General features: G+C 37.5%; 1 protein-coding gene across 1 annotated transcript in view; it reads right to left on the reverse strand.

Annotated features, from left to right (window-relative positions):
- Positions 1-24,759, reverse strand: part of LOC136026334 (intraflagellar transport protein 122 homolog) — an 87,945-nt gene extending 63,186 nt beyond the window's left edge. The window contains 2 exon segments of the mRNA XM_065702767.1: positions 15,487-15,596; positions 24,635-24,759. Of these exon segments, the coding sequence (XP_065558839.1) occupies positions 15,487-15,596; positions 24,635-24,753 (229 nt within the window). The 5' untranslated portion in view covers positions 24,754-24,759.
- Positions 24,760-26,688: the final 1,929 nt, after the last annotated feature.

Genomic DNA, 26,688 nt, shown 5'->3' on the forward strand with positions numbered 1-26,688 from the left:
GTGTGAGGGGGGGGGATAGATGTCCCACGTTCACTTTTGAATCTTAAAACAGTAATTAGATTTTTCAATTTCTACGCAAATGGTCCACCTCCTGAAGTATATACAACCACTCCTTATATAAAAACCTTATATGCTCCAGTTGCATAACTTCCAACACTTACCCTGGGCTCTGAGGGGTTCTGTCAACTCCAGAGTTTTTGTTATTTTATCTTCAAACTGTTTTGAACAAAATAGCTATCTTAAAATTTTGATCGGATTTGTGAAAAAAAGAGCCTTCCAGGGAGGGAGGGGTCTAGTTGCCATTCGATCACTTTTGACTTAAAAACGGTACTAGAAATTCCGGTTTACAATCGAATGAGCCCCCTTCTATGTTTATACTACCATTTCTTTCATAAGGATCTTATATGCTCCAGGAGCATAACTAACAACACTTGCCCCTGGGTTCTGAGGGGCAAAAACTCCATCCCTGGAGTTTTTGTTATGTGATTCTTGGTCTATTTTGAACAAAATGGCTCTATAAAAAGTCAACCGTACGCATTTAAGGAAAGAAAGGGTTGGTGGGGGGAGGGGCTTAGTTGCCATCGGATCACTTTTGACTCTTCAAAACAGAACAAGCACTCTGAATTTCTAATTATTTGAGTCCCCTCCGTAGTTTATACGACCACCTCCTCTATAAAACCTTATATTCCCCGGAACACAAGTTAAAACCCTTAGTTCCCTTGATTTCTGGGGGGGGGATCTTGGTCCCAAAGTTTCTTTTATCTGATCATTGGACTATTTCAGAGAAAATACCTACCTCTAACTGATCGGATGCATTTAAGAAGCAGAGGCTGTGCGTGGGAGGGGTATATATGCCCTTCGATCCCTTTTGACTCTTAAAAATGTAAGTAGAACTTTCAATTTTCAGACAAATGAGTTACCGTTGAAGTTTATACGAACACCTCTTGCATAAAAACCTTATATACCCCAGATGCAAAGCTTAAAATACTTGCCAATGAGATCTGGGGGTTGTGTCGATTCCCAGAGTTTTCCTTACCCAATAATTGAACTATTTTTAATATAACGGCCATCTCAAAATTTTAACAGATGGATTTGGGAAAAATGGGCTTGGGATGGGGCTAGTTGACCTACAATCTCTTTTGACTCTTAAAACGTTAATTAGAATTTCCAATCAAATGAGCCCCCTCTGAAGTTCATGCGAGCAGCCATTCCATAAGAACCATATATACCCCAGTGGACAACTTACAACGCCTGCCCCTGGGTCCTGTCGGTTTATGTTGACCCCGGAGTTTCTGTTTTCTGATCTTTGAACTATTCTTAAAAAAATTATTAAATACATTTGATGAAAAAGGGCATCGGGGACTAACTGCATTTCGATTACTTTTGACTCCTAAATAGAGCACTTGAGCCCCCTCCAAAGTTCATACGATCCTCCCTTCATTATGAAGTGTTTGTTTGTTCTTTCATCTGATCGTTGGACTATTTCAAAAAAATGGCTGTCTCAAAATTTTACTCCGATGCATTTGGGAAAACGAGGGCGTGGGGAGGGGGAATATGCCCGCCGATCCCTTTTGATCGGCGGGCATTTTTGATCACTTTTGAACTTTCAATTTCCAATCAAATGAGCCACCTCTGATGTTTATACGACCACCCCTTACATAAAATCTTATCTGCCCCCGAGGCATAACTTTCAACACTTCCCTGGGCTCTAGGGGGTTGCGTCGACCCCGCAAATTTTGTTACCTGATGATTGAACAATTTCTATTAAATATGCATCTCAAAATTTGTATTGGATAGGTTTGAGGAAAAAGAGCGGAGGGAAAGGTGCTAGCTGACCTCTAATCTCTTTTGTATTTTAAAAAATGAACAAGCATTTTCAATTTCCAATCAAACGAATACCCTCTGAAGTTTATATGAGCTGCCCTTCCATAAGAAATATGTATAACCCCAGGGGATAACTTGCAACGCCTGTCCCTGGACCCTGGGGGTTTGTTTTGACCCCGGAGGTTCTGTTATCTCATCTTTGAACTATTTTTAAAAATTTTATCGGATACATTTGGGGAAAAAAGGGCATGGGGGACTATTTGCACTCGGATCAATTTTGACTCCTGAAAAGAGCACAATAATTTCCGATTCCTATCGAGTGAGCCTCCTCCAAAGTTTATACAACCATCCCTTCCATAAGAAGTACCTCAAGGGGGAAATAAATATTAGAGCCTATGTTACATTATTGTATGTAAACAGTTTGACCAGTGTTTACATACAATAATGGTTATTGGGAAGTGTAAAGACGTTTTCACGGGGATTTTTTTGGTTGAGGGGGGGAGGGTGAGAGGAGGGAGCTACGTGGAAAGACCTTTCCTTGGAGGAATTTGTCATGGGGGAAGAGACATTCTATGAAGGGGGCACAGCATTTTCAAGCATTACTGAAAAACAAACAATGAAAAAATAAATATGAAATAGTTTTTTTTTCAACTGAAAGTAAGGAGCAGCATCAAAACTTAAAGCGAACAGAAATTATTACGCATATAAGGGGTTCATCTCCTCCTAAATACCTCGTTCTTTACGCTAAAGTACTTTTAGTAATCAACTATTTATTCTACAGTCTTTGTGATTCTGGGGTCATTCTTAAAGAATTGGGACACAATTTAAGTCAGTTTGTGCAGCTCCCTGACATGCCTACCAATTTTCATCGGCCTAGCACGTCCAGAAGCACCAAACTCGCCAAAACACTCAACCCCACCCCCTAACTCCCCCAAAGAGAGCGTATCCAGTCCGGTTCTGTCAGTCAAGTATCTCCGACATTTATAAGTGTTTTCCAAGATTTCCAGTTTCCCTCTCCAACTCCATCCAACGGGATTTGAAATAAGAGCAAAAAGACAAGAGTTCCTTCTAAATATCAGATTTCATTAAGATCCTGTCACCCGTTCTTAATTTAAAGTCCCTCAATTTTTCTAATTTTTCCAAATTAACAACCACAGCTCCCTTAAAGAGAACGGATCCGTCCCAATTATGTCAATCACACATCTATAACTTGTGCTTATTCTTCCCATCAAGTTTCATCCCGATATTTCCACTCTAAGCGTTTTCCAAGATTTCCGGTTTCCCCCTCCAGCTCCCCCCAAGGTCACCAGATCTGGTTGGGATTAAAAAAAAGAATTCTAAAGTACAAGATCCTTCTAAAGATCAAATTTCATTAAGATCTGATCACCCGTTCGTAAGTTACAAATACCTTATTTTTTCTAATTTTTCCGAAATACCCCCCCCCCCCCAACTCCACCAAAGATAGCAGATCCGGTCCGGTTATTTCCGTCACATATCTTGGGCTTGTGCTTATTCTTCCCACTAAGTTTCATCCTGATCTCTCCGCTTTAAGCGTTTTCCAAGATTTCCGGTCCCCCCCCCCCCCAATGAAACTGGATCCGGTCGGGATTTGAAATAAGAGATTTGAGTTACGAGGTCCTTCTAAATATGAAAATTTCATTAAGATCCGATCACTCCTTCGTAAGTTGAAAATACCTCATTTTTTCTATTTTTTAATTAACCTTCCCCCCAACTCCCCCAAAGAGAGCGGATCCGTTCCGATTATGTCAATCAAGTATCTAGGATGTGAGCATATTTTTCCCCACCAAGTTTCTTCCCGATCCCTACATTCTAAGCGTTTTCCAAGATTTTAGGTCCCCCCCAACTCCGCCCAATGTCACCGGATCCAGCCGAGGTTTAAAATAAGAGCTCTGAGACACGATATCCTTCCAAATATCAAATTTCATTAAGATCGGATCACTCCTTCGTAAGTTAAAAATACCTAATTTTTTCTAATTTTCCAGAATCAGCCCCCCCCCCCAACTCCCCCAAAGAGAGCGGATCCGTTCTGGTTATGTCAATCAAGTATCTAGGACTTTTGATTATTTTTCCCACCGATTTTCATCCCGATCCCTCCACCCTAAGAGTTTTCCAAGATTTTAGCCCCCCCCCAACTCCCCGCAATGTCACCGGATCCAGTCGGGATTTAAAATAAGAGCTCTGAAACACGATATCTTTCCAAACATCAAATTTCATTAAGATCCGATCACTCCTTCGCAAGCTACAATACCTCATTTTTTCTAAATTTTCAGAATTAACCCCCCCCCCAAACTCTCACAAAGAGAGTAGATTCGTTCCGGTTATTACAATCACGTATCTAGAACTTGTGATTACTTTTCCCACCAAGTTTCATCCAAATCCCTCCACTCTAAGCGTTTTCCAAGATTTTAGGTCCCCCCCCCCCAACTCCCCGCAATGTCACCGGATCCGGTCGGAATTTAAAATAAGAGCTCTGAGACACGATATCCTTCCAAACATCAAATTATATCCTTCCAAACATCAAATTTTATTAAGATCTGATCACCCGCTCGTAAGTTAAAAAACCTCATTTTTTCTAATTTTTCTTATTTAACCGTCCCCCACTCCCCCTACCCCCAGATGGTCGAATCGGGGAAACGACAATTTCTAATTTAATCTGGCCTGGTTCCTGATACGCCTGATAAATTTCATCGTCCAAGCTTACCTGGAAGTGCCTAAAGTAGCAAAACCAGGACAGATAGACCGACAAACCGACAGAATTTGCGATCGCTATATGCCACTTGGTGGATACCAACTGCCATAAAAATTAAAAGTTCTTGTTGCCTTTTTAAGTAACCAAAAAATTGGAGGGTAGCTAGGCCTCCTCCCCCGCACCTTTTTTTCAAAATCATCCGATCGAAACTAAGAGAAAGCCATTTAGCCAAAGAAATTTTTTTTTAATTATTCATGTGGAGTGAGCCAAATCAAAACATGAATTAATTTAAAACGTTCATCAATTAAATAAAATAACAACCCTTTTAACTTTTAAGTAAGGAGCGGTATTAAAACTTAAAACGAACAGAAATTATTTCTTATTTGAAAGGGGTTGTCCCCTCTTCAATGCCTCGCTCTTTACGCTAAGTTTGACTCCAGTTCCAAAAATTGTAGGGAACTATCCACAAGTCCTTTCACCTCTTTGACTCCTTCTTCAGAAAAACTAGCCACTGGAAGCACTATTCTCGTCCAGTCAGCAAACAATGAGTACATGCAATTATATACAATAATACACTGTTATTGATTGTGGGAAGTGCGGGTACCTGAGCTACCTGTCCCCAGCAGTTTAAGGACACTAGGCCAGCCGGTACCAATACCGCTCTTCCTACTCACTCCCGCTCTCTTCTGCACAATTAAAAACTATAGATAAATCATATCTTTTTAAATTGACTTCTTCATGCTTTAATCATCACTAAACAATATTTCTCTTCTTTAAGATATCAGTAAATGCCTTAAGTATCTTACAATCAATATCCCAAGGCAGGTTAGAATTTAAGATAGTTGTATAAGTATTTGCAATTTTAGCCAAGGAGCAGAAACGCTTTAGAGAAAATAGTCTTCTCACTCTGAGCCTGGCAATCAAATAATGCATACTGAATTGTTTCATCTGACGAGAAGCAGACTCGGCATAAAGGGGAATGATGTAGCTTCCAATTAGATAATAAGCTATTTAGAAGTTGGGCACCAAATTTTAGCCAGTAATATAGCACAGTATTTAATCTCGTATGAAACGGGAATAAAATTAATTTACTGTGATTAACATTGGATCTTTGCCTGATAATATCTCGAGAATTGAGGTCAGAAGAAGGGCTAGGGATTAACATAGAAGCCTCTGCTGCTAGAGAGTCAGCCATATACCAAGGCCAGGCGAATGGCACATAATTCGGCAGACAAAATAAAAGATCCCAATGGGAGAGGAGAATAGATTTTCAAGTTCAGGGATGGGATACATGCTCCTGCTCCATCTCTCTCCCTCTGGACAGATCCATCTGTTTTTATTTTTCTACGATTAGGGAACGCTTTTGAGATCCGTTCAGCCAAAATAGCCTGGATCTCATAATTAGGAATCAGGTTTTTTATTAATTGAAATAAGGTCTACTTGACAGCCTGGTGGACTCATTTCCCATGGAGGGGACTCAGTAAAGGGATATGCATAAGGAGAGTATTGATTCCAATTTGGGACCTCCAGTTGAAATTGATTCCATGATGAATAGGCATTGGGACATGCTGATTTCCTAGCAAAGGTATGTGCATATTTGCAAATAATACAGCATGTTTGGTTCCATAAGCCTGGATGTGCGAGAAATATTTAATCCTTAGACCAGATGCTCTTTCACTTAGGGACAACAATCCAGACAATATTTTTAGCTTAGACAGAGGAGTATGCTTATGCACACCAAAGCTACTCGAATAGCAGAGTTTTGTGAAGATTCGAGAATTTGGAATGAGGATGGAGGATATAATTTGTAGAGATCCAATATAATTTTAGCATGACATCCCCACTTACTGCCAGCAAGTCTCTTTAGAATACAAAGTCTCTGAATAATCGAAGATTTCAATGAATTAATATGGTCGTGCCACTGCATTCTAGAATCCATAAATAAACCAAGTAGCTTCACTGAATTGCAATATGGGATTTCCCTTGAGAAAATTGTTAGTGGATTAGGAGAATCTGTAGTTCCATATAATGGCTTCAGTTTTACTGATTGAGATTGGGAAATCAAAAGCTAAAGAGAATTTCTGGACTAATCTTATATCCTATTGAATAAGACTTTAGAGATGGCCAATATCCCTTCCAGACTTCCAAATCATCTGCATAAAGGCCAAATGATGCATGAGATACTTGAAATTCAGAAACATACAAGTTCAATAGAAGAGGGCTAAATATTGCACCTTGAGGAAGATCTCTTTTAATGGAACTTAACTCACCTCTAGACTGATTTACTTGAACATAAAAACATCTATCAGTTAAAAAGGACTTCATAAAAACTATGAAAGAACAAGGGAAGTCAAAATTAATTAAAAATTCCAACAATTTATTGTGGACTACATTGCCATAGGCATCTGGCCAGTCAAACAGAACAGCCATTGTGACATGTCTTATTTTGAGAGAGTTACAAACATCAATTTCTAGCCGGGTAATGTTGTCTAAAGAGCTATGTCCTTCTCTGAAATCTGTTTGTTCACTAGGAAAGAGATTATTGACTTCCGCAAACCACTCAATTCTTGATGAGATAAGCCTTTCAAGAACTTTACTAAGCAGGTAACACTGATATAGGACGGTAAGACATGGAATCACTAGACGAGTGAGAAGTTTTTAAAGCTGGAAATACCTCAGCAATCTTCCAAGCATATGGGAACTTTTGGCTTGGCCAAATAATATTATAAAGCCTTAAGAGGGCAGTATAAACCACCTTTGGGGACTCAAGAATCCACTCCATATAAACACCATCATGACCTGGGGAAGACTTGATATTAAGAGAGTTCAGTGCTACACTGAATTCATCTTGGGAAAAAGGTTTCATCAGGGCGCCTTTATATGAACAGGTAAGAGGCAAAGTGCAAAAAGGAGGTAGGGTAGAATGAGAATCTGAGCAGTCATTCTTATAAATATTAGTAAACATATCTGCCTTCTTTTTATCTGAGACAATTGAATAACCATCCCGAAATATATCATATCTACGGTCATCTTTAGACTGTTTTCCACTATTTAGTCAGCTAATGAAATTGTGAACTTTTGAAATCAGGGTTCTAAAACTGATACTTGAGCTGAAATTCAGCCATGTACCCTGTTTAGCTCTCCTACAAACTAGTTTCACCTTGGCACATGATGCTTATAAGAGATTGCTGTTGACTGAGATGGGTGATTCTGAAACATTTTACGAGCCTTTCTCTTTGCCTGAACTACAACCCTACATTCGTCATTCCACCAGTTCTTGGGTCTTTTGGAGCCATTATAAAAATACAACTTAGTCATTGGAATTACCAATTTACCTGACAGCAGGAAGATTGATTTCAGATTAGACTCAATGGAATTAATATTAAACGTGGAAGAAAAAAAGGAAAAGTTTACTTCCTTTAATATCTCACGAAAAAGGGACCAATTGCCTTTGGAGTTATTAAATGTAGGTATGTGGGGTTTGGGAGAATGGTATAAATCTTGAAATGATGTAAGATTACAGAATGATCAAATTGCAGAGACGACACCTTTAGCATCTGAACTAAATCATAATACGAAGAAGGACCCAGAGGTAAATCTATAGTTGAGAAAGAATTAGATGAAATGCTATACCTGGTCTAGAAGTTAAATGGAGTGAAAATCAAAGTGTCTGGAAAATTAGACAAAATATACTCTATTCCTCTTCCTGCTTTGTTGCTGATTGTTCCCAGAGAGGGCTATGTGCATTAAAATCCCCAAAAATAAAGGTATTATTACCTGATAGTTCTGATTCCAAGATACTTTAGATGTCCTTGCTCCCACATGGATTATACAGAGATTTTATAGCAAGATGGTTGCCATTAGAAAAGGTAATTATTATACCTACAACATCTATTTCATTCCTGTAGATAATTTAGGGTTGAGGGGAATGTTGGATTGAATCATGAACAAAGATCGCAAAACACCCCTCCCTTTCTATTAGTTGATCTATCTATCCTGTAGAACTTGTACCCAGGCATTTTGATTTTCTTGAACTGATGAAGATTAGTCTCTCGTAGACAAATAATCCCAATTCTATTATTGTTTGCACATTGGATAAGATCAGCAAGTTCATTTGAATTTAAAGAGATGCAATTCCACTGTAGGATCTGCAGCTTAGATAACAAAGGAGAAGTTGAATACGTGGCATGCCTGATACTTAGAGAGAATTGATGATGATTCTGATCCTATCTCATTGAAAATAGAATTAGAAAATAGTATTCTGCAATTTCGTTTGTTATAGTAGCTTTTTTGTCTTTGGACAAATTTGACTGGAAGATTTGGTCCACTGATGCAACATATTTAATTAAATTTGTAATATGAGGTCCAACTCTATCTTGCATAGTGTTGGCTTGAGTAGAAATATTAGGACAAGCTGCCACTTTTTCAGACCAAGATTTAGGAATAGTTCTAGGATTGTGGAGGGCTGGACTTGCTGTGGCAACATTGGGTTGCTCCTTAACCAACTGTGGGCGAGATGTCTCAATAGGAGGTAGGAGTGCCTGATTTGGTTGTTTTTGGGGATCTATAGCCAGGGGTTTGGAGGAAGGGCTAAATTCACTTCCTTGGCCTCAATAGATCTTGGACCTGATGGCACTTTGGAGAGTTTGGCCAGCTCCATTGCAGCTATAGGGAAAGAAACATTTTCTTGATGAGCAATCCTTAAAGCTTTAGCCCGTTGAACATATATAGGACACAAATTGTGATCTGTTGATTGATGACTACCATCACAATTAGTACATTTAGGAACTTCAGTACATCTATTTTCTGTAGACAAGGAGTGATTACCAAGGCAATTGGGACACCCTAATTCAGAGGAAGAACAAGACTTAGATGAGTGACCAAGCTTAAAACATTTAGAGCCTTGGAGAGGCTTTTCTTGGTATATTTTATGAGCTTTTAGCTGACCAAAAAGGAAAACCGAGTCAAATTTGGAACTGACAGGTAACATAAAGAGGACACTCCTACTGCTTACTCTTTCAAGTCTTCAGTTGATAGTTCAAATGGTATGTCATACAATACTATTTTCTTTCAATACTTCAGAGGAGGTTTCCACCATTCTGATGTAACAGAGATATTGCCAATTTTATGTAGGCTAAGCACTTTACAGGCTTCATTTCTGTCTAGGAACATAACTGTTAGTGAACCATCTCTGTTTACATTCACAGTGAAGCTGAATCTAAAAGATTTGAAAAGATTCATTTTGATGTCTCAACAATCCTAAAACTAAGCCTAAATCTTGGTCTGAAAGAGTGGCAGCTTTTCCTAATATTTCTACTCAAGCCATAACTATGCAAGATAGAGTTGGACCTCATATTACTAATTTAATTAAATATGTTGCATCAGTGGACCTAATATTACAATCAAATATGGCTAAAGATAAAAAACCCAGTATAACAAAAGAAATTGCAGAATACTACTTTTCCAATTCTATTTTCAATGAAATAGGAACAGAATTATCATCCATTCTCTCAAAATATCATGCATGTCACCTATTCAACCCTTCCTATGTTAACTAAGCTGCAGATCCTACAATGGAATTGCGTCTCTTTAAATTCAAATAAACTTGCTGATCTTATCCAATGTGCAAATGATAAGAGAATAGGAATTATTTGTCTACAAGAGACTAATCTTCATCAGTACAAGAAAATCAAAATGCCTGGGTACAAGTGCTACAGGAAGGATAGATCAACTAACAGAAAGGGAGGGGGTGTGGCAATTTTTGTTCATGATTCAATCCAACACTCCCCTCAACCCTTAACTATCTACAGGGATGAAATAGATGTTGTAGGCATATTAATTACCTTAGCTAATGGTAACCATCTTGCCATAAAATCCTTTTATAATCCATGTGGGAGTAAGGACATCCAAAGTATCTTGGAAACAGAATTATCAGGTAATAATACCTTTATTTTTGGTGATTTTAATGCCCACAGTCCTCTCTGGGAACAATCAGCAGGTAGCAACAAAGCAGGAAGAGGAATAGAGTACATATTGTCCAATTTTCCTGACACCTTGATTTTCACTCCATTTGACTTTCAGACCAGGTATAATATTTCTTCTAACTCTTTCTCAACTATAGATTTGCTTCTAGGTCCTTCTTCATATTATGATTTAGTTCAGATGGTAAAGGTGTCGTCTCTCCAATCTGATCATTGTGCAATTCTTACATCATTTCAAGATTTATGCTACACTCCCAAACCCTACGTCCCTACATTTATCAACTCCAAAGGTAATTGGTCCCTTTTTCGTGAGATATTAAATGAAGTAGATTTTTCCTTTGTTTCTCCTAATTATGATATTAATGCCATTGAGTCTAATTTGAGATCAATCTTGCTGGAGTCAGCTAAATCGGCAATTCCAATGACTAGGGTACGTTTTTACAATGGCTCCAAAAGACCCAAGAATTGGTGGAATGATGAGTGTAGGGTTGCAGTTCTGGCAAAAAGAAAGGCTCGTAAAATGTTTCAAAAGCACCCATCTCAGTCAACAGCAATCTTTTATAAGCAGTCATGTGCTAAGGTGAAACTAATTTGTAGGAGAGCTAAACAGAGTACATGGCTGAATTTCAGCTCAAGTATCAGTTTTAGAACCCCAATTTCAAAGGTCCATAATTTCATTAGCCAACTAAATAGTGGAAAGCAGCCTAATGATGACCGTAGATATGATATCATTCAGGATGGATATCCAATTGTATCAGATAAAAAGAAGGCAGATCTGTTTACCAATGTTTTTAAAAATGATTGCTCAGACTTTCATCCCAGCCGACCTCCTTTTTGTAATCTCCCTCTTACCTGTTCTTATAAGGGTACTCTGATGAAACCTTTTTCCCAAGATGAATTTTGTGTAGCACTTAATTCTCTTAACATCAAGTCTTCCCCAGGTTATGACGGTATTTATATGAAGTGGATTCTTGAGTCCCCAAAGGTGTTTCATACAGCCCTCTTAAGTCTTTATAATCTTATTTGGTCAAGTCAAAAGTTCCCAGATGCCTGGAAGATTGCTCAGGTATTCCCAGCTTTAAAACCTTCTTATTCATCTAATGATCTCAAGTCTTACCGTCCTATATCAGTATTACCTTCCTTTAGTAAAGTTCTGGAAAGGCTTGTCTTATCAAGAATTGAGTGGTTTTCTGAAGTCAACAATCTCTTTCCTAGTGAACAAACAGGTTTCAGAAAAGGACATAGCTCTTTAGATAACATTACCCGGCTAGAAACTGATGTTTGTAACTCCCTCAAAAAAAGACATGTCACAATGGCTGTTCTGTTTGACTGGTCGAATGCCTATGGAAATGTAGTCCACAATAAATTATTGGAAACCCTAATAAATCTTGACTTCCCGTATCCTTTTATAAGTTTTATAAAGTCTTTTCTAACTGATAGATATTTTTACGTTCAAGTAAATCAGTCTAGAAGTGAGCAATGCCCCATTACGAGAGGACTTCCTCAAGGTGCAATATTGAGTCCTCTTCTATTCAACTTGTATGTTTCTGAATTTCAAGTATCTCATGCATCATTTGGCCTTTATGCAGATGATTTGATCATTTGGAAGTCAGGAAGGGATATTAGCCTTCTTCAAAGCCTTATTCAACATGATATAAGTCTAGTCCAGAGATTCTCTTTAGCATTTGGCTTTCCAATATCAATCAGTAAAACTAAAGCCATTATATTTACTAATGGTACTCTAGATCCTCCTAATCCACTGACAATTTTCTCAAGGGAGATCCCATATTGCAATTCAGTGAAGTTACTTGGTTTATTAATGGATTCTAAAATGCAGTGGCATGAACATATTAATTCTTTGAAATCTCTGATTATTCAGAGACTTTGTATTCTAAAAAGACTTGCTGGAAGTAAGTGGGGATGTCACCCAAAGATTATTTTGGATTTTTACAAATTATATATTCGTTCAAATATAGAATATGGGATTCAAATTTTTTCAGCTCGTCCCCCATCCTCATTCAAAATCCTTGAATCTTTACAAAATTCTGCTATTCGAATAGCTTTGGGTGTGCATAAGCATACTCCTCTGTCAAAGTTAAGAACACTGTCGGGATTGGTGTCCCTAAGTGAAAGAGCATCTAGTCTAAGGATAAAGTATTTCTCGCAAATCCAGGCTTATGGAGCCAAGCATGCTGTATATGCACATACCTTTGCTGAGAAGTCAGCCTGTCCCAATGCCCATTCATCATGGAATCAGTTTCAACTGGAGGTCCCAAACTGGAATCAACATTCGCTTCATGCATATCCCTTTACTGAGTCCCCCCCATGGGAAATGAGTCCTCCAAGCTGTCAAGTAGAACTTATCTCTATTAGTAAAGATTTGATTCCTAATTATGAGATCCAGACTATTTTGGCTGAACACATCTCAAAGGCTTACCCCAACTATAGAAAAATATATACTGATGGATCCGTCCAGAGGGAAAGAGCTGGAGCAGGAGCATGTATCCCATCCCTGAATTTGAATATTTATTCTCCTCTCCCATTGGGATCTTCTATCCTGTCTGCTGAATTATGTGCCATCCGCCTGGCCTTGGATGCTCTTATAAATTATAACATTGAATCTGAAAATATACTCTGTCTCTCTGACTCTAAATCAGCATTATTACTGATCCAAAATATTAATAGAATTGCTAATGACAAAGATTTATATAATATTAGAAGACAGCTTCTTAATCTTAAGATCAAGGAAAATGAAGTTTATTTTCAACATGTTCCTAGTCATAAAGGTATAAAATATAATGATATGGCTGATTCTCTAGCAGCAAAGGCTTCCATGTTATCTCCTAGTCCTTCCTCTGTCCTCAATTCACGAGATATTATCAGGCAAAGATCCAAAGTTAATCACAGTACATTAATGTTATCTCCATTTCATACAAGATTAAATACAGTGCTATATTACCGACTGAAATCAGGTGCCCTACTTCTAAATAGCTTGTTATTTAATTGGAAGCTACATCATTCCCCTTTATGCCGAATCTGCTTTTCAACAGAGGAAACAATCCAGCATATTTTATTTGATTGCCAGGCTCAGAGTGAGGAGACTGTTGCTCTTAAGCGTTTCTGCTCCTTGGCTAAGATTCCAAATACTTATACAGCTATCCTGGATTCTAACCTGCCATGGGAAATTGATCGTAAGATATTTAAGGCAGCAATTGATACCTTAAAGAAGAGAAATATTGTTTAATAAGGATTAAAGCTTGAAGAAGTCAATTTTTAATGGGACGCAATTTATCCATAGTTTTTGATTGTGCAGAAGAGAGCGGGAATGAGTAGGAAGAGCCGTATTGGTACCGGCCGGCCTAGTGCCTTAAACTGCTGGGGACAGGTAGCTCAGGTACTCGCACTTCCCACAATCAATAACAGTTTATTATTGTTCATAATCGTATATATCCATTGTTCGCAGACTGGAGCAGAATAGCGCTTCCAGTAGCTAGTTTTTCTGAAGAAGAAGTCAAAGAGGTGAAAGGACTTGTTGTTAGTCCATATACCTCCCTACAATTTTTGGAACTGGAACTGGCAATATTTCTTATAGAAAAAGATTGGTCTTTTATTGTTGGAGTAAAAGGATAATGGGTTTGTCCTTTATCTCCATAGCTGGGACTGAGTTTGAGATTCAAATTATTTCAGGAGGACTTATAGAAGGCTTTCTACGTTTCTGTTATCTGCCCACTATCTGAAAATCATCATTTGGCGTATCAGTTTTGTAGATTGGGGACTCTGAGACAGTAATCATGGAATCATTCTGGCTATCATCATTGGATATTAGAGATACAACCATAGGAATATACAATAGCAAGGAATATACAACAATAGCTCCTGATAACTAATTAGATGATTGACCCCTTTCCCTGAGGGGGGCTAGAAGAACTAGGAAACATTGAGTTAAGGAGAGGAGAAGATTCCAGAATCTCCAACCATGCAATAAACTTATAGGAAAAAGCAAAGAATACTTCTCAAACAAAAGGAATAGTAAGAGCTTTAGTTCTTTTCACTCAGAAAATAAATAAAATCAATAACATAGATTTTCATCAATTAATTTCTTCTTTTCTGTCCCCTCTTATCCTGTCCTTTCTCACAGCTCTACTTTTTAAACAATTAAAAACTTTAGCGTAAAGAGCGGGGCGTTGAGGAGGGGACAACCCCTTTCATATACGGAATAATTTCTGTTCTTTTTAACTTTTTAATGTTGCTCCTTACTTGCAGTTAACAGAGCTTGTTTTTTTTTATTAGTTACTTTTAAGATTAACCAAAATAATAGTTACTATTCCTGAATCAGTGTCAGCTAACAATTTTTTCTCATTGGATATTTCTTTTTTCAAAATACGTTTTTCGACTATTGGTTACTATGTGACGTGGTTTGCTCTACACTAGGTTGCTCCTACTGCAGCAACCATGACATAGGTTGTAAATTATGGAATAAACTAATCACAATCATAGGAATTTAGATGATGATTATTTATTATCAAGCATTCTAATAAAGTTCTGAAAAATTCTAGTAATTACATGATGTTCCATTATTATACACATTTGCATAAAGGGATGAAAAATATCAAAACAAGTCCTGGGAAATAAAGGCAAAACTATAAAGATTCTTCAGTGTCCTTGTTGGATCATAGGGACTTAATAATTGCTGAAATTTTATTTCCTGGGTCTTTTGCTCAGGAATAGGTAGCATGCTTGTCTCCCAACATCATGTCAGCTGGGATCAAATCCTAGGCTTTGTACTGCCAAGTAGAAACCAATTTGCTCTGCTGTATTATGTTTGAGAAACAAGCTTTTACAAAAAAGTGATGGTGTCACTAGAGGATCTATTACACTTTATAGCACACAGGTAATTTCAAACCTCCATCTGAAACATTCCAAATAGGCTTTGTTATCAACAACAGATTATATCAAAGTTTTCATGTTTACCTTTAAGTGACTGTATCAAGGTTCCATCACTTGGATTGTAGACTAAGACGCGGTAACCTGCAGCCACAATAAGCTGACTTCCATTTGGACTAAAGCAGAGATCATAGATACTGCAAATAAGAGGCCAAATAAAATAAGCTGACCAGGAAATGACGTTAATTTTGCAGCAAACGGTATCAAATACTGGGGTTAACACAGCGGTTCTCAAACTGTGAGCTGAAGTGTTGTGATAGGGGTGACCCAAAATATACATCGAAACAATTTGGTAAATTCATACGAAATCTGCGTTATCAAAATTTCAGAAGTATAAAAAATCACTTTAAGCAAAAAAGAACACAGCCATGGAAATAAAAAATTTATGAAAAATAGTATCAATGATTGTTTCCCTTGTTGCAATGCTGTGTGCAAAAAGGAAAGGGGAACTATTGCAAACCTCCATGAAGTATAGCCTCTTATATGCACTAAAATAGCACAACTTTCGCCTCTTGACTCTTTTCACAGACTGAGCAATACTTCATTTTAATAGTGCTTAACCAAAAATTGAGCAACTAGGTTGAAGTATGGCATTTGAAACAAATATATTTTGACCCATTCACATTCCTAAAAATAGGCATCTCTGAATGGTAACTTATCAAGACTGAGAAAAGGGACCCATTTTTTGGCTGCTCAATCAGCTAAGATCTTAAATCTTTTACCCAGAATTTATTTCAAAAGAAAATCTTAAGATTCGATTTTACTTCTAAGGATATTTTCCAAAGATATCAGAATTCGTCATGTTCTGGTCAGTTGTCTACAGACTTCAATGAGCATACAATTGAAGTTATCTATTTATTATACTTCTGGGAAGGAATATTAACACTTTTGACAGAGAGCTTCAAAACAAAAAAGACAAATATGTGGCATCACAAAGATAAGATGAAGGATTTTAGAAGAATTAGAAGAAAAAAAACCTGATGGCAGCCAAAGAGCCTGTTCTGAATTCCAGGAGCTGATTTTCAGGAAAAGAGCTCAAGAATATTAGCACTTTGACAAAACAAAAACTAAAATCTGAGTGGAGACATGTAAAAGCAGAGAAGCAAGATCTCAGCAGCAAAGAAAGGGCAGAAAATGATAATTAATTACAATCAAAAAAAGAAATTAAAACTAATTAAAGCTACAAAAAGCAAACATTTTATAGATTTTCTAATTTGTTATGTGTTGTTATGGAAAATATTAGTAGGAAGGATTTTATAATTGTCCCCATGGGGGAAACCTAGTAAAGAGAAGACCTAGCCCATAGTAGCCAAAAATCACCAAAAGAAGTAGCCGAAAAAAACCGTCGAATGAGGGAGAATCACCATTTGAACTTGATTTAAGAATGGTAGTTATTGTTTCAATTTATCTTAGTGGTAAAAGTTTATTACAAAAACAAACTTATGGGGATTTTTCCAAACAGTTTGAAACCTCCAAAAATTTTGTCATATGGAAATTTAAATTACACTTTTGGAATTCCCATAGCCAAAAACCCTCTATAGGGAAGGAGAATCATTTTCAGCATGGGAAACAGTGATAAATAGTCTTTGTTTACTCTTCCTATTTTCTTTCTGCTACCACTATTGGGGCACAAAAACACAATGGAGATATTTAAGGGTTCATTTGAAAGGACACTGATATGTTTGGTCTGTTGTGTAAGTAACAAAAGACCATACGTTAAAATAAAATACAATTTTCAACAAATTACATCTTCATATAGGCCACAAGGTGATATGGCTCATGTACATTTTAAAAGATAATATATTAAATGTACATCTGGAAAAGTTACTGCTTTGGTTTATGCAATATTTAAGAGACTCTACTGCCTGATTTCCTGTGGTTGTTTCTTTACAATTCTAACTAAGAAAAAGCCAATAGTTTTTTCTTGTATGTGGTATATTTTACAGATAGAAGAGTTCCATATTTATTATCCAAAAAAGAAAACCACCACCTTTGACTCTGATAGGTTAGTCTTGACAATTTTGTATGAAATTTGAGTGAATGTAGTCAATCCCACCAAATTGTGCATAGCTAAACAAAACCAGCTGGACCCAGACAACAATTCGTGAAGGAAATTTGATATGACAATGCTGTTTAATAGAAATTTTAAGAGATTTTAAAGAGACAAAATTTTAAGAGACAGTAGTAATTTGTTGGTAACCAATCCCCTTCTCAAACCTTTTAGCTACCTTTCAGCTTTTTGTTTTTATACAATTCTGCAAAAGTTATGCCACCTCTGCCTCCCATAAACACTAGCTGTCTTGGCTTTGCTCTAATTAGCCATAGCTTGGCTCTCAAGTCTTCCACTAAGCTGATAAAATTCAAAAATTAAAAGACTTGGTCTGTTTATTTTAAATTAATGTATAAAAAAGAATGGATTGGGAAGCCTAGATACATCAACGTGGCTTGTCCTTACATTGCATGGTCACCCAGCTGGATATTTAACAAACAATTGAAGTGGCTTTGTAAGCTGAAATGAAGACCCCTGTGCTTAAACTTACAATCAAGAATCCTAAAATATTCTGTAATTACTAACACTGTTCTATTAATATTAAGAATGACAAGGAGTTAGATCTTCCCCTTGCAGCTTTGTGACACTCATACCAAACAGATAAGAATTCCAGTCAATGCAATTTATTTTTGACACATCAACAAAACAAAAGAGGCCCCTGTCTACACCCTGTCTAATGCCTTCTTAACTGCATAGGTGCAGTAAGCTGAACATTACAAAACAAAACATCAAGCTTAACTCTCAAAGTTAAACATTGTTTTCATTTTATGCAAAGCACAGACAACATAATTATTAATGGCTTGCTTGTAGGATGTCATAAGAATATGTACAGAGATCTCAGAATCAAATACTAACCTAATCCAAACCAGCAAAAATGAAAGATAATTATTTTCACTAGTGTGCCATGGCACATTAGCAGTCAAGTGATACAAAGAGTCATAACCATAACAATGCTTAAAACAAAACGGGTTATATGATGTATTACATTTACTATATGTTTCAGAAACATTTAGTGGCTCAAATACTTTATACAGAAAAGGAAAAATGGTGATAAGCATATAAGACAAGCACTGATCAGCTGACTTTCATTTCTTCAGAGCCAGAGCTATAACTCTGGCACTCAACAGATCAAGAACTAAGCCAAAGCAGAAATCCTATGAAAAAGAATAGTTAGATTATCAACTAACAAAGTAAAACTGGACTTAAAAATGAATTGAGCTCATCATTTGAATTATTTAGTTGCTGTTCAAGTTCCCTTTCATTTTCACTAGATGGAATTGAATTGGGTAATTAACAAAGTAAAATTGGGCTCAATCTGCTTTATGTACCTTAGGAACCCAACCCAGAACAAGATATGGCTTAGCAACAAATTAAGATCATCATCTGAACCATGTTCAAGCTGCCTCTCATTTTCACTAGATAGAGTTTGATTAGATTTGGTATATTAAACCACATTTAAAAACATGAAAAACAGTCAAACCACTAACAAATTATAGAGTCACTTCTTAATACTACAAGCTAAGCAGGGGTGTAATTTTGTCAAAATCATGGGGAGAGAGGGCAAAGTTTGAGCTGATTTTCCCAAGTCAAATGAAAAATGAGCCATATAATACCATAAAGGCAAAGTTAGACAAAAAAAAAACTGATCTGTTACTGTGGATCCTTTCATCATGTAGGGCTATATTAGTTTTGACAATATTTTGAAGACTCTAAATTTCAACTGGGGGGGGGGGGTAGCTAACAAAAAATAAGGAGCATGGTACCACTTTAAGGGTCTCTTTTACAACTTAATTTAAGACAGTGCTTCAAGGAATTATAAACTAAACTGGAAAGCTGTTGATCATCCAACTGCACCTAGTCACTAAACATCAATGAAATCAACTTCAATCATTAACCCTGGAACTTCACAAGGAAAAATCCTTGGATTGATCCAAGCTGCAATTTAAGGTAATCCATGAGAGATGTAAAATATATCAAGTGTTGATTAGAGTATTAAAAATAATAGTAATGTTTCTTTGTATATAGCCTCTTGGGGTATAATTTTAATAGTAATGTTGAATTTGTTTTGTTGTAAGATTTGTAGTGCTGATTAGGATATGCAATTTGTATTAGCTGTATAATTTATTTAGTCCTTAATTTTTTTTTTGCAAGCCCCTTGGACATGTTTTTCACAGCATACCATCAGATGGCTCATAGAAAACAGTATAGTTTATATTACAGAGAAAAAACCTTAGCCAAACACTATATATGGAAAAATATTTAGCCAACTAGGTGGCTAATATAAATGACAGTACATCTATATACATATATATATATATATACTAGCTGCAATTAGCCACCCCAACACCTAGTTGGTGGGGCGCTTCGCGCCCCCCCAAGCCCCCCCGCGCGCGTAAGTCGTTATGCGCCATATTAGTTACGCGCCATTGTAGTTGTGTCCCTGTGTCCCACCTGTGAATATAGATAGATTTATATATGTGTTTCAAACTACGTAAAAATTGCGAATATACAACATTCTTGGCTTTCCCATTGTCTGTCCATATACAAAGCCGTATGTACTAATAATGACGTCATATGCAAACGCTCTTTTTACAAACAAACAAACATGCATACACACAACTCGTTTTTATATAGATAGATAGATAGATAGAGCAATAGATAAGCAATTCTTAACAACTGAGCGTTTCGCTTATGTAGAATAATATCTCGAGGTAAAAACTGATCACCGACCATAACGATTGCCACTTCGTCGATAGTCGGAGCATTGTATCTACGCACATGTTGGCCAGGAGGCGTTTTGTCAGCGGAAATAACAATTTTATGAGTATCAGTAGGCATCAAATCGATGGCTGTTTTGAACAGACGCACTAAATTATTATTTTCGTGGAAAAGATGTTGCAATTGGGAAACGATTGTCCTTTCAACGTTGGGAGAAATTTCGCAACGTGCATTCAATTCAGAATTTCTATCACTGATGAAGTACAATTGTAAAAATTTATGATTCTCGCCTGAGAATGGTAGAAGGGACCCTGCTTTATGATAAATTTGCCCTTTTACTTTGAAAGTAGACATAAATTGATCTGGATTTTCGATTTGGGCTCCAAACGACGTCATTTGGAAACATGAGTTGTATTGTCTGATTTTTGACAAAAAACGCTTAGATTCTGACGTAGTTCCAGTAAGGAAAGTCTTCAATGGCTCTGGTGGTGCAGCCAATAGAGGAAGTTTAACTTTTCCTGAGGCGCAACACATTCCCATTGTTTCACCATTGAATTTCAAGGCCTTGCAATAGGGACAAATTTTAGACATTGTCCCGATTTGAACACATCTACTCAAGCTATAATCATCGACTGGGTTGTACCTGAATGCCAGGCGATAACTTTCAGATTGCTCTGATTCCTCGGCACGCTTTCTTTTCTTACTTTCTCTATCAGCAGCAAGCCTGATTTCTTGCTGTTCTTGTAATTCCTCGGCACGCTTTCTTTTCTTACTTTCTCTATCAGCAGCAAGCCTGATTTCTTGCTGTTCTTGTGATTCCTCGGCATGCTTTCTGTTCTTTCTTTCTCTATCAGCAGCAAGCCTGTTTCCCTGCTGGTCTTTTGATTCCTCGGCGCGCCTTCTTTTTTCACTTTCTCTTTTAGCAGCAAGTCTGCTTCTGCGTTGCTCTGGTAGTTCCTCGGCATACTTTCTGTTCTTTCTTTCTCTATCAGCCTCAAGCCTGTTTCCCTGCTGGTCTTTTGATTCCTTGGCACGCCTTCTTTTTTCACTTTCTCTTTTAGCAGCAAGTCTGCTTCTGCGATGCTCTGGTAGTTCCTTGGCATGCTTTCTGTTCTTTCTTTCTCTATCAGCCTCAAGCCTGTTTCCCTGCTGGTCTTTTGATTCCTCGGCACGCCTTCTTTTTTCACTTTCTCTTTTAGCAGCAAGTCTGCTTTCGCGTTGCTCTGGTAGTTCCTCGGCACGCTTTCTTTTCTGACTTTCTCTATCAGCAGCAAGTTTTTTGGCATAGACTCTTTGAGCATCTTCATCAGTCATTGTAAACTTAAACATTAATAGAATTCTACGCAAACATATGTCTTATATAACTTGAATGACGTCACCTTCAAATCAAAAATGATGGCAACTAATTTCATGACATCAGCCAAAACATGACGTCACCTGATCCACAGATCCACAGACAACTTATAGTCTATGTACTGCAATTTTACCTAAGTTAAATAGGCTGTATATAAATTTTGGGTAAAATTCTAGTGAATTGACTTCTTGCTATCTCAGAAAGGGTTTAGGTTAGGAAAATGAAACTTCAGGGATGAATCTACAGACTAAAGTATGTCCTGGGAAGGTATTTTGAAGCAACAATCTCCACTCCTTCTCTCTCTAGAGTTCCTTGACCTTTGATGACCTTTAAAAATATGTGTGTTATAAAGTGAAACCTTCCAATATAGATCTTCTGATTAATTGAAGCACAACAAAATTGTTTTCAGCTTCATAACTTGGTTCAATTCCATTTTATAAGGTTTCAAAAATATGGAAATATATTTCCTAAAATTTGAAAAAATACAACATTGATATAGCTGAAAATTCTAGGCTACTCAAATAACAGGAATTGCATTTTCAGAACTAAAGGCAGAGAAAAAGCAACTAGTAACTGAAAATTAAAGTAAAATGTTGTTTTATCATAATGTCAATAGGTATAGACCTGTCATGTAGGCAAATTTCAGGGCCCTCTAGCAGTGGCGCATTTGGGGGGGGGGGGGGGGGCAGGGGGGGGGGCCATGGCCCCCCCCCTGATTTCTGGAGGGGCCCAATTTCAACCACGTAATTCTTTGTTTATTTGTCCTTGTTCTACTTTTTTCTCTTTTTTTTACCGTATTTCTACTGTGAATTATTACTAAATAGCAAATTCAAGATACTTGACAATTATTGCATTTCAAGAAAGTATCCTGTTTTTGCTGTTCTCCCTAATTAATTTATGGTCACCCTTTTGGCAGGGGTTTGTAAAGTCCTTTCTGGGCTCAGAGTACTTCTGTGACATTGAAGTCTCTCCAGTGATTAATGAATCCCGTCAGTCGGGTATCCAGACCAGGGTGTCATTCCAGTTTTGTATTTAGTTTCTCGTTACCCTTCATCAAATAAAGAACCATGAAACAGTGTTGAGTTGTGTTCAAGTTCAAATCGGATTATTGAAACATGAGTTCATCCGGTGCGAGTGGTGCAAAAAAAGGAAAATAAAAGCCCAAAGGAAAGAAGAAGAAATAAAGATGCAATGACGATTGGCTTCGTTTTTCAAACCAACTGTAAGTAAATCTACCACATTTTAAATTTTGTTTCGTTGACCAATCTTACTGAACGAACCAGAACAAGAGCTACGAGCTCATATGGCACTTGTTACGAGTAGGCAGTACAACAAAGGAGATGAGCCCGTCACAAACCACACCCGCCACCCCAAAAATGCGGTTCAGAGCTAGAAATAGAATATGCAGTTTCACTCAAGTTGGTGCATTTCTGGCATCGCCTCAGATCATCTGGAGCAGATGACTGTTGTAACTTCCAAGTTTCAGCACAATAAACCTATTCGTTTAATCCCTAGACATGCAACACGGTTTCCGGTACCTCCTTCCAGCTGCCCCTTTCCCAGCCAAATCTGGCTCGGACACTTGTGAACGGATCATCTAGAGCATCTTGTCTCACCACCTATCAAGTTTCACTTGAATCTCAGCATTTTTCAATAAATCCCCCCCCTCCCTGACCGTGGTCGGATCTGGTTCAGACAGTAAAATATGTCATCTAGGGCATATGCTTACTTTACATTCCAAGTCTCATTTAAATCGCTGCACTCATTTGACCCATATGCAAGCCACACAATTTCCCGGCCCCCTACTGTGGCCGAACATGACTTGAAAAAATAAAAGTCACATCTTTGACATCTCCGGTTCCCATCCATCAAGTTCGACTGGAATCGGAACGTACCCTATCCAATCCCTCGACTACAAGTATTTCATAAGTTTCCCAGTGGGCGCCTCCACCCCCCCACAAATATCAGATCAGATCCAGACTTAACATGGAACATCTGAGACGATATTTCTTTCCACTTGCCAAGTTTCATTGAAATCCAATCACCATTTAAAAGTTATGCAGGCCACTAGTTTCCAGATTCCCATCCCTCCACTCCCCCCACAATGGTCGGATCGGGGAAACGACTAATCTCAAGTTAGTCTGTTTGAGTCCCTGATATGCCTGCCAAGTTTCATTGTCCATTTGCATCAGGAAGTACCGATCTCACGGAATTGCCAGAAATCCGGACCCCCCCCCCAAGTCCCCCATAGAGGAGGGGATCTTCCCCCTCCTCTACACCCCGCTCTTCATGCTAAAGTTTTTCAGCATTTGTAAAAAAGTTACTTACTGTTTTAATAAAACGCCCTTTGTGTTTGAGGAGTCGTTTTTGCTGAAGTAACTGTACATAAGTTTCTGATTTATACAGTAAATGTTCTATTTTGGTACTGTTTTTGGTCCCTAAATAAGCTGCAAAATGCAAACCCCAAAGGTAGTACGGTACCTAAAGGCATGTTCAAAAATTTTAAAATTTTTAAGGCTGGATGGGGGCCCAAAATCGATTTTTGGCCCCCCCTAAGGTTTTCTGAAATGGCGCCACTGCCCTCTAGAGGGAGAAGGAGTGGAGGTGGGTACTTTTAAATACCGCCCAGGACATACTTTAGTTTGAAGACCCATCCCTGAAAGTTTCATTTTCCTAACCTAAACCCTTTCCAAGATAGCAAGAAGTCAATTAACTAGAATTTTACCAAAATTTGCTGTTTAGGGTGGTTTCCCATTAGCTTACTTTTCAAAAGCATAGCCTAGCTCTTGACAGTTGTTTACAACTAAATCGATAAGAACAGTTGTGCAAATGAAAATTTATTAAGTATGAATCTGCTTTAATTTAATCATAGAATTGTGGGACTATCAGGAGTGGGTGTATTTAAAAGTGAATTGACTGGCCTAGTAGCCTACATTGGATAAAACATGGAAAAAGAATGACCTAGTGTGTTCACCTTGTCCCTATGCCAGGTATAAAATATTGTATGAATTTAACACGATTGGAAAAGAACTATAATATATTTTTTAACTCACCACTGAGGAACATTTTCTTTGTCATGCAATTTATCAGCCCAGAGAGGTGCTGATCTCATTTTGAATGTAGTGCGACAATAGAAAAACGTTGCGACCACAATCCATGAACTCACCAACATTCCACAAAAAAGACCGAAAATCAAAAAATTTAATTAAAAATCATGAAAAATCGCGTTGCCGATTTTTAGGTGATCACTTAAAGTAATATCACTTAAAGTAGAAAGAGAATTTATACCATAAAATAGAATTTCTACAAAAACTTAAATTCTGATCAAAAACTCTTGTTCGGGGCATAAAAAGAGTCTTTTTATTTATTTCTATACCATTTTACAGTTAACATTTAGCAGTCAATGGATAAACTTGTCTGACTGCTTTTGCCCGGATAAAACGGCTGCTATACTATGTTGTAGACTTATGTGAATAATATCGTGATAATTGCTTGAATTAATTGTTACAATTGAAATCTTGGATACAACGGAGTGAGTTCTACGTTCGAGATAGTTCCTGGGGAATCCGGATGTGGGTGTTAGCCTTGGCCTTTTAACGGTTTATGCAAACTGCAAGCTGTAAACTAGCGTGGGTAAAAAAAGTTTTTGTAAAGGTAGGTGACTTGTATTATTTTGATAACGTCAGAATGGGAAGGAAATCCAGACCCAAACGCAACCGGACAAAAGCTGAGTTATCGGATCCGGTTATGAATTCGACTAGTAATTCGGATAAGAGTGTCAATGTGGACTGCCAAAAAACGAATACAGAGAATATCATTAAAATTTTGGAAATGGTCCAATCTATTAATGTGAACATGGAAAACTTAAAGCAGAGTTACTTGAAATTCAGAATGATTTGGGTACAGACAACAGTCGTGTTGTGATACTAGAAAATAAAAGTAGTGCAACGGACAATGGAATTGCAACAGTGAAATCGGAACTTCTAACTCTGCAAAGTTTTGTGAAAGCCCAGTCGCAGCTGATTAAGAAATGCAACGAGGAAATGAATAGGGTTGTGTCCCAGTCTCTTGTTGATGAATTTCGGGACAATGTGTACAATTTGCTGTTTTGGGGCCTTAATGATGTCCCCTTGAATGAGGCTGCATCTCGGGTTTCCAAGGTCATTGTAAATGGTTTGTCACTCCCAACTGACAAGTTGCCACCATTCACTGTGGTTCACTGTTCCAAGAATTTTGTTAAGATTAGGGTGGACAGTGTCTAGGCGCATTTGTCTAGCGACAGTGTCCAGCAACTAGAAAAATTAAACGAAAAGAGTTTGGTGTTTATAAGTCTGTTTTATTAGTGACGATGCTACACTGCGTGTACGGGTTTTGCGTATAGAATTACTTGGGTTACGTAGGCGTTTGGTCGATAAAGGTGTGGAATGGTGGGTACCTCCTACCCTACCACCCAGCATCTCTGTTAAAAAGGAAACCGTGTTATTAAAATGCCTTGGTACAATGTTAAGAGTTTGGTGGATTCTTAAATGTTCTTAAATTTTTTTGCTGCTGTTAAATATAGTGAACGTTTATTTGTTTTTGAAAATAACAAACAAAAAACAAAAAAATAATAAAAAAACTTGCTATTGTGTCGCGATAATTATGGTTGTGTGATGAGGCTTTGTATTTGGTGACTTGTATATGGATTCGTTACGGGCAAACCAAATACGGCCTGTTTCTTTTTTTTCTGAGATTGAAAGTGTCATTTTTTTGTTGTTTGTTATTTTCTGTTTTGTTCTTGTTTAGTTGTTTTTATTATTTTTTTTGTATTGTTGTGGAGATGAGGCCATATTACTTTGTTGTAAAGCTGAATGAATATGGTTGATGGTGATCGTACCATCCCGGGCAACAGCCGTCTTGAAAATTTTGTGATTCTGAAGATCTCAGAGTTTTCCACTTTAACTGCCAGGGTTTGAATTCATCTTTTAATTTTTCAAGCAAGATACGTGAACTTTCCATTTTTCAGTTTATTGTTCTCACAGAAACCTAGCTAAATGAGCATAACTCTGCTCTCTTGGATATTCAAAGGTATACATTTTATCATATAAATCGTCAACTTTGAAAACAT

The sequence above is a fragment of the Artemia franciscana genome, chromosome 4 (genome assembly GCF_032884065.1).
Source record: "Artemia franciscana chromosome 4, ASM3288406v1, whole genome shotgun sequence".
NCBI classification, from domain to species: domain Eukaryota; kingdom Metazoa; phylum Arthropoda; class Branchiopoda; order Anostraca; family Artemiidae; genus Artemia; species Artemia franciscana.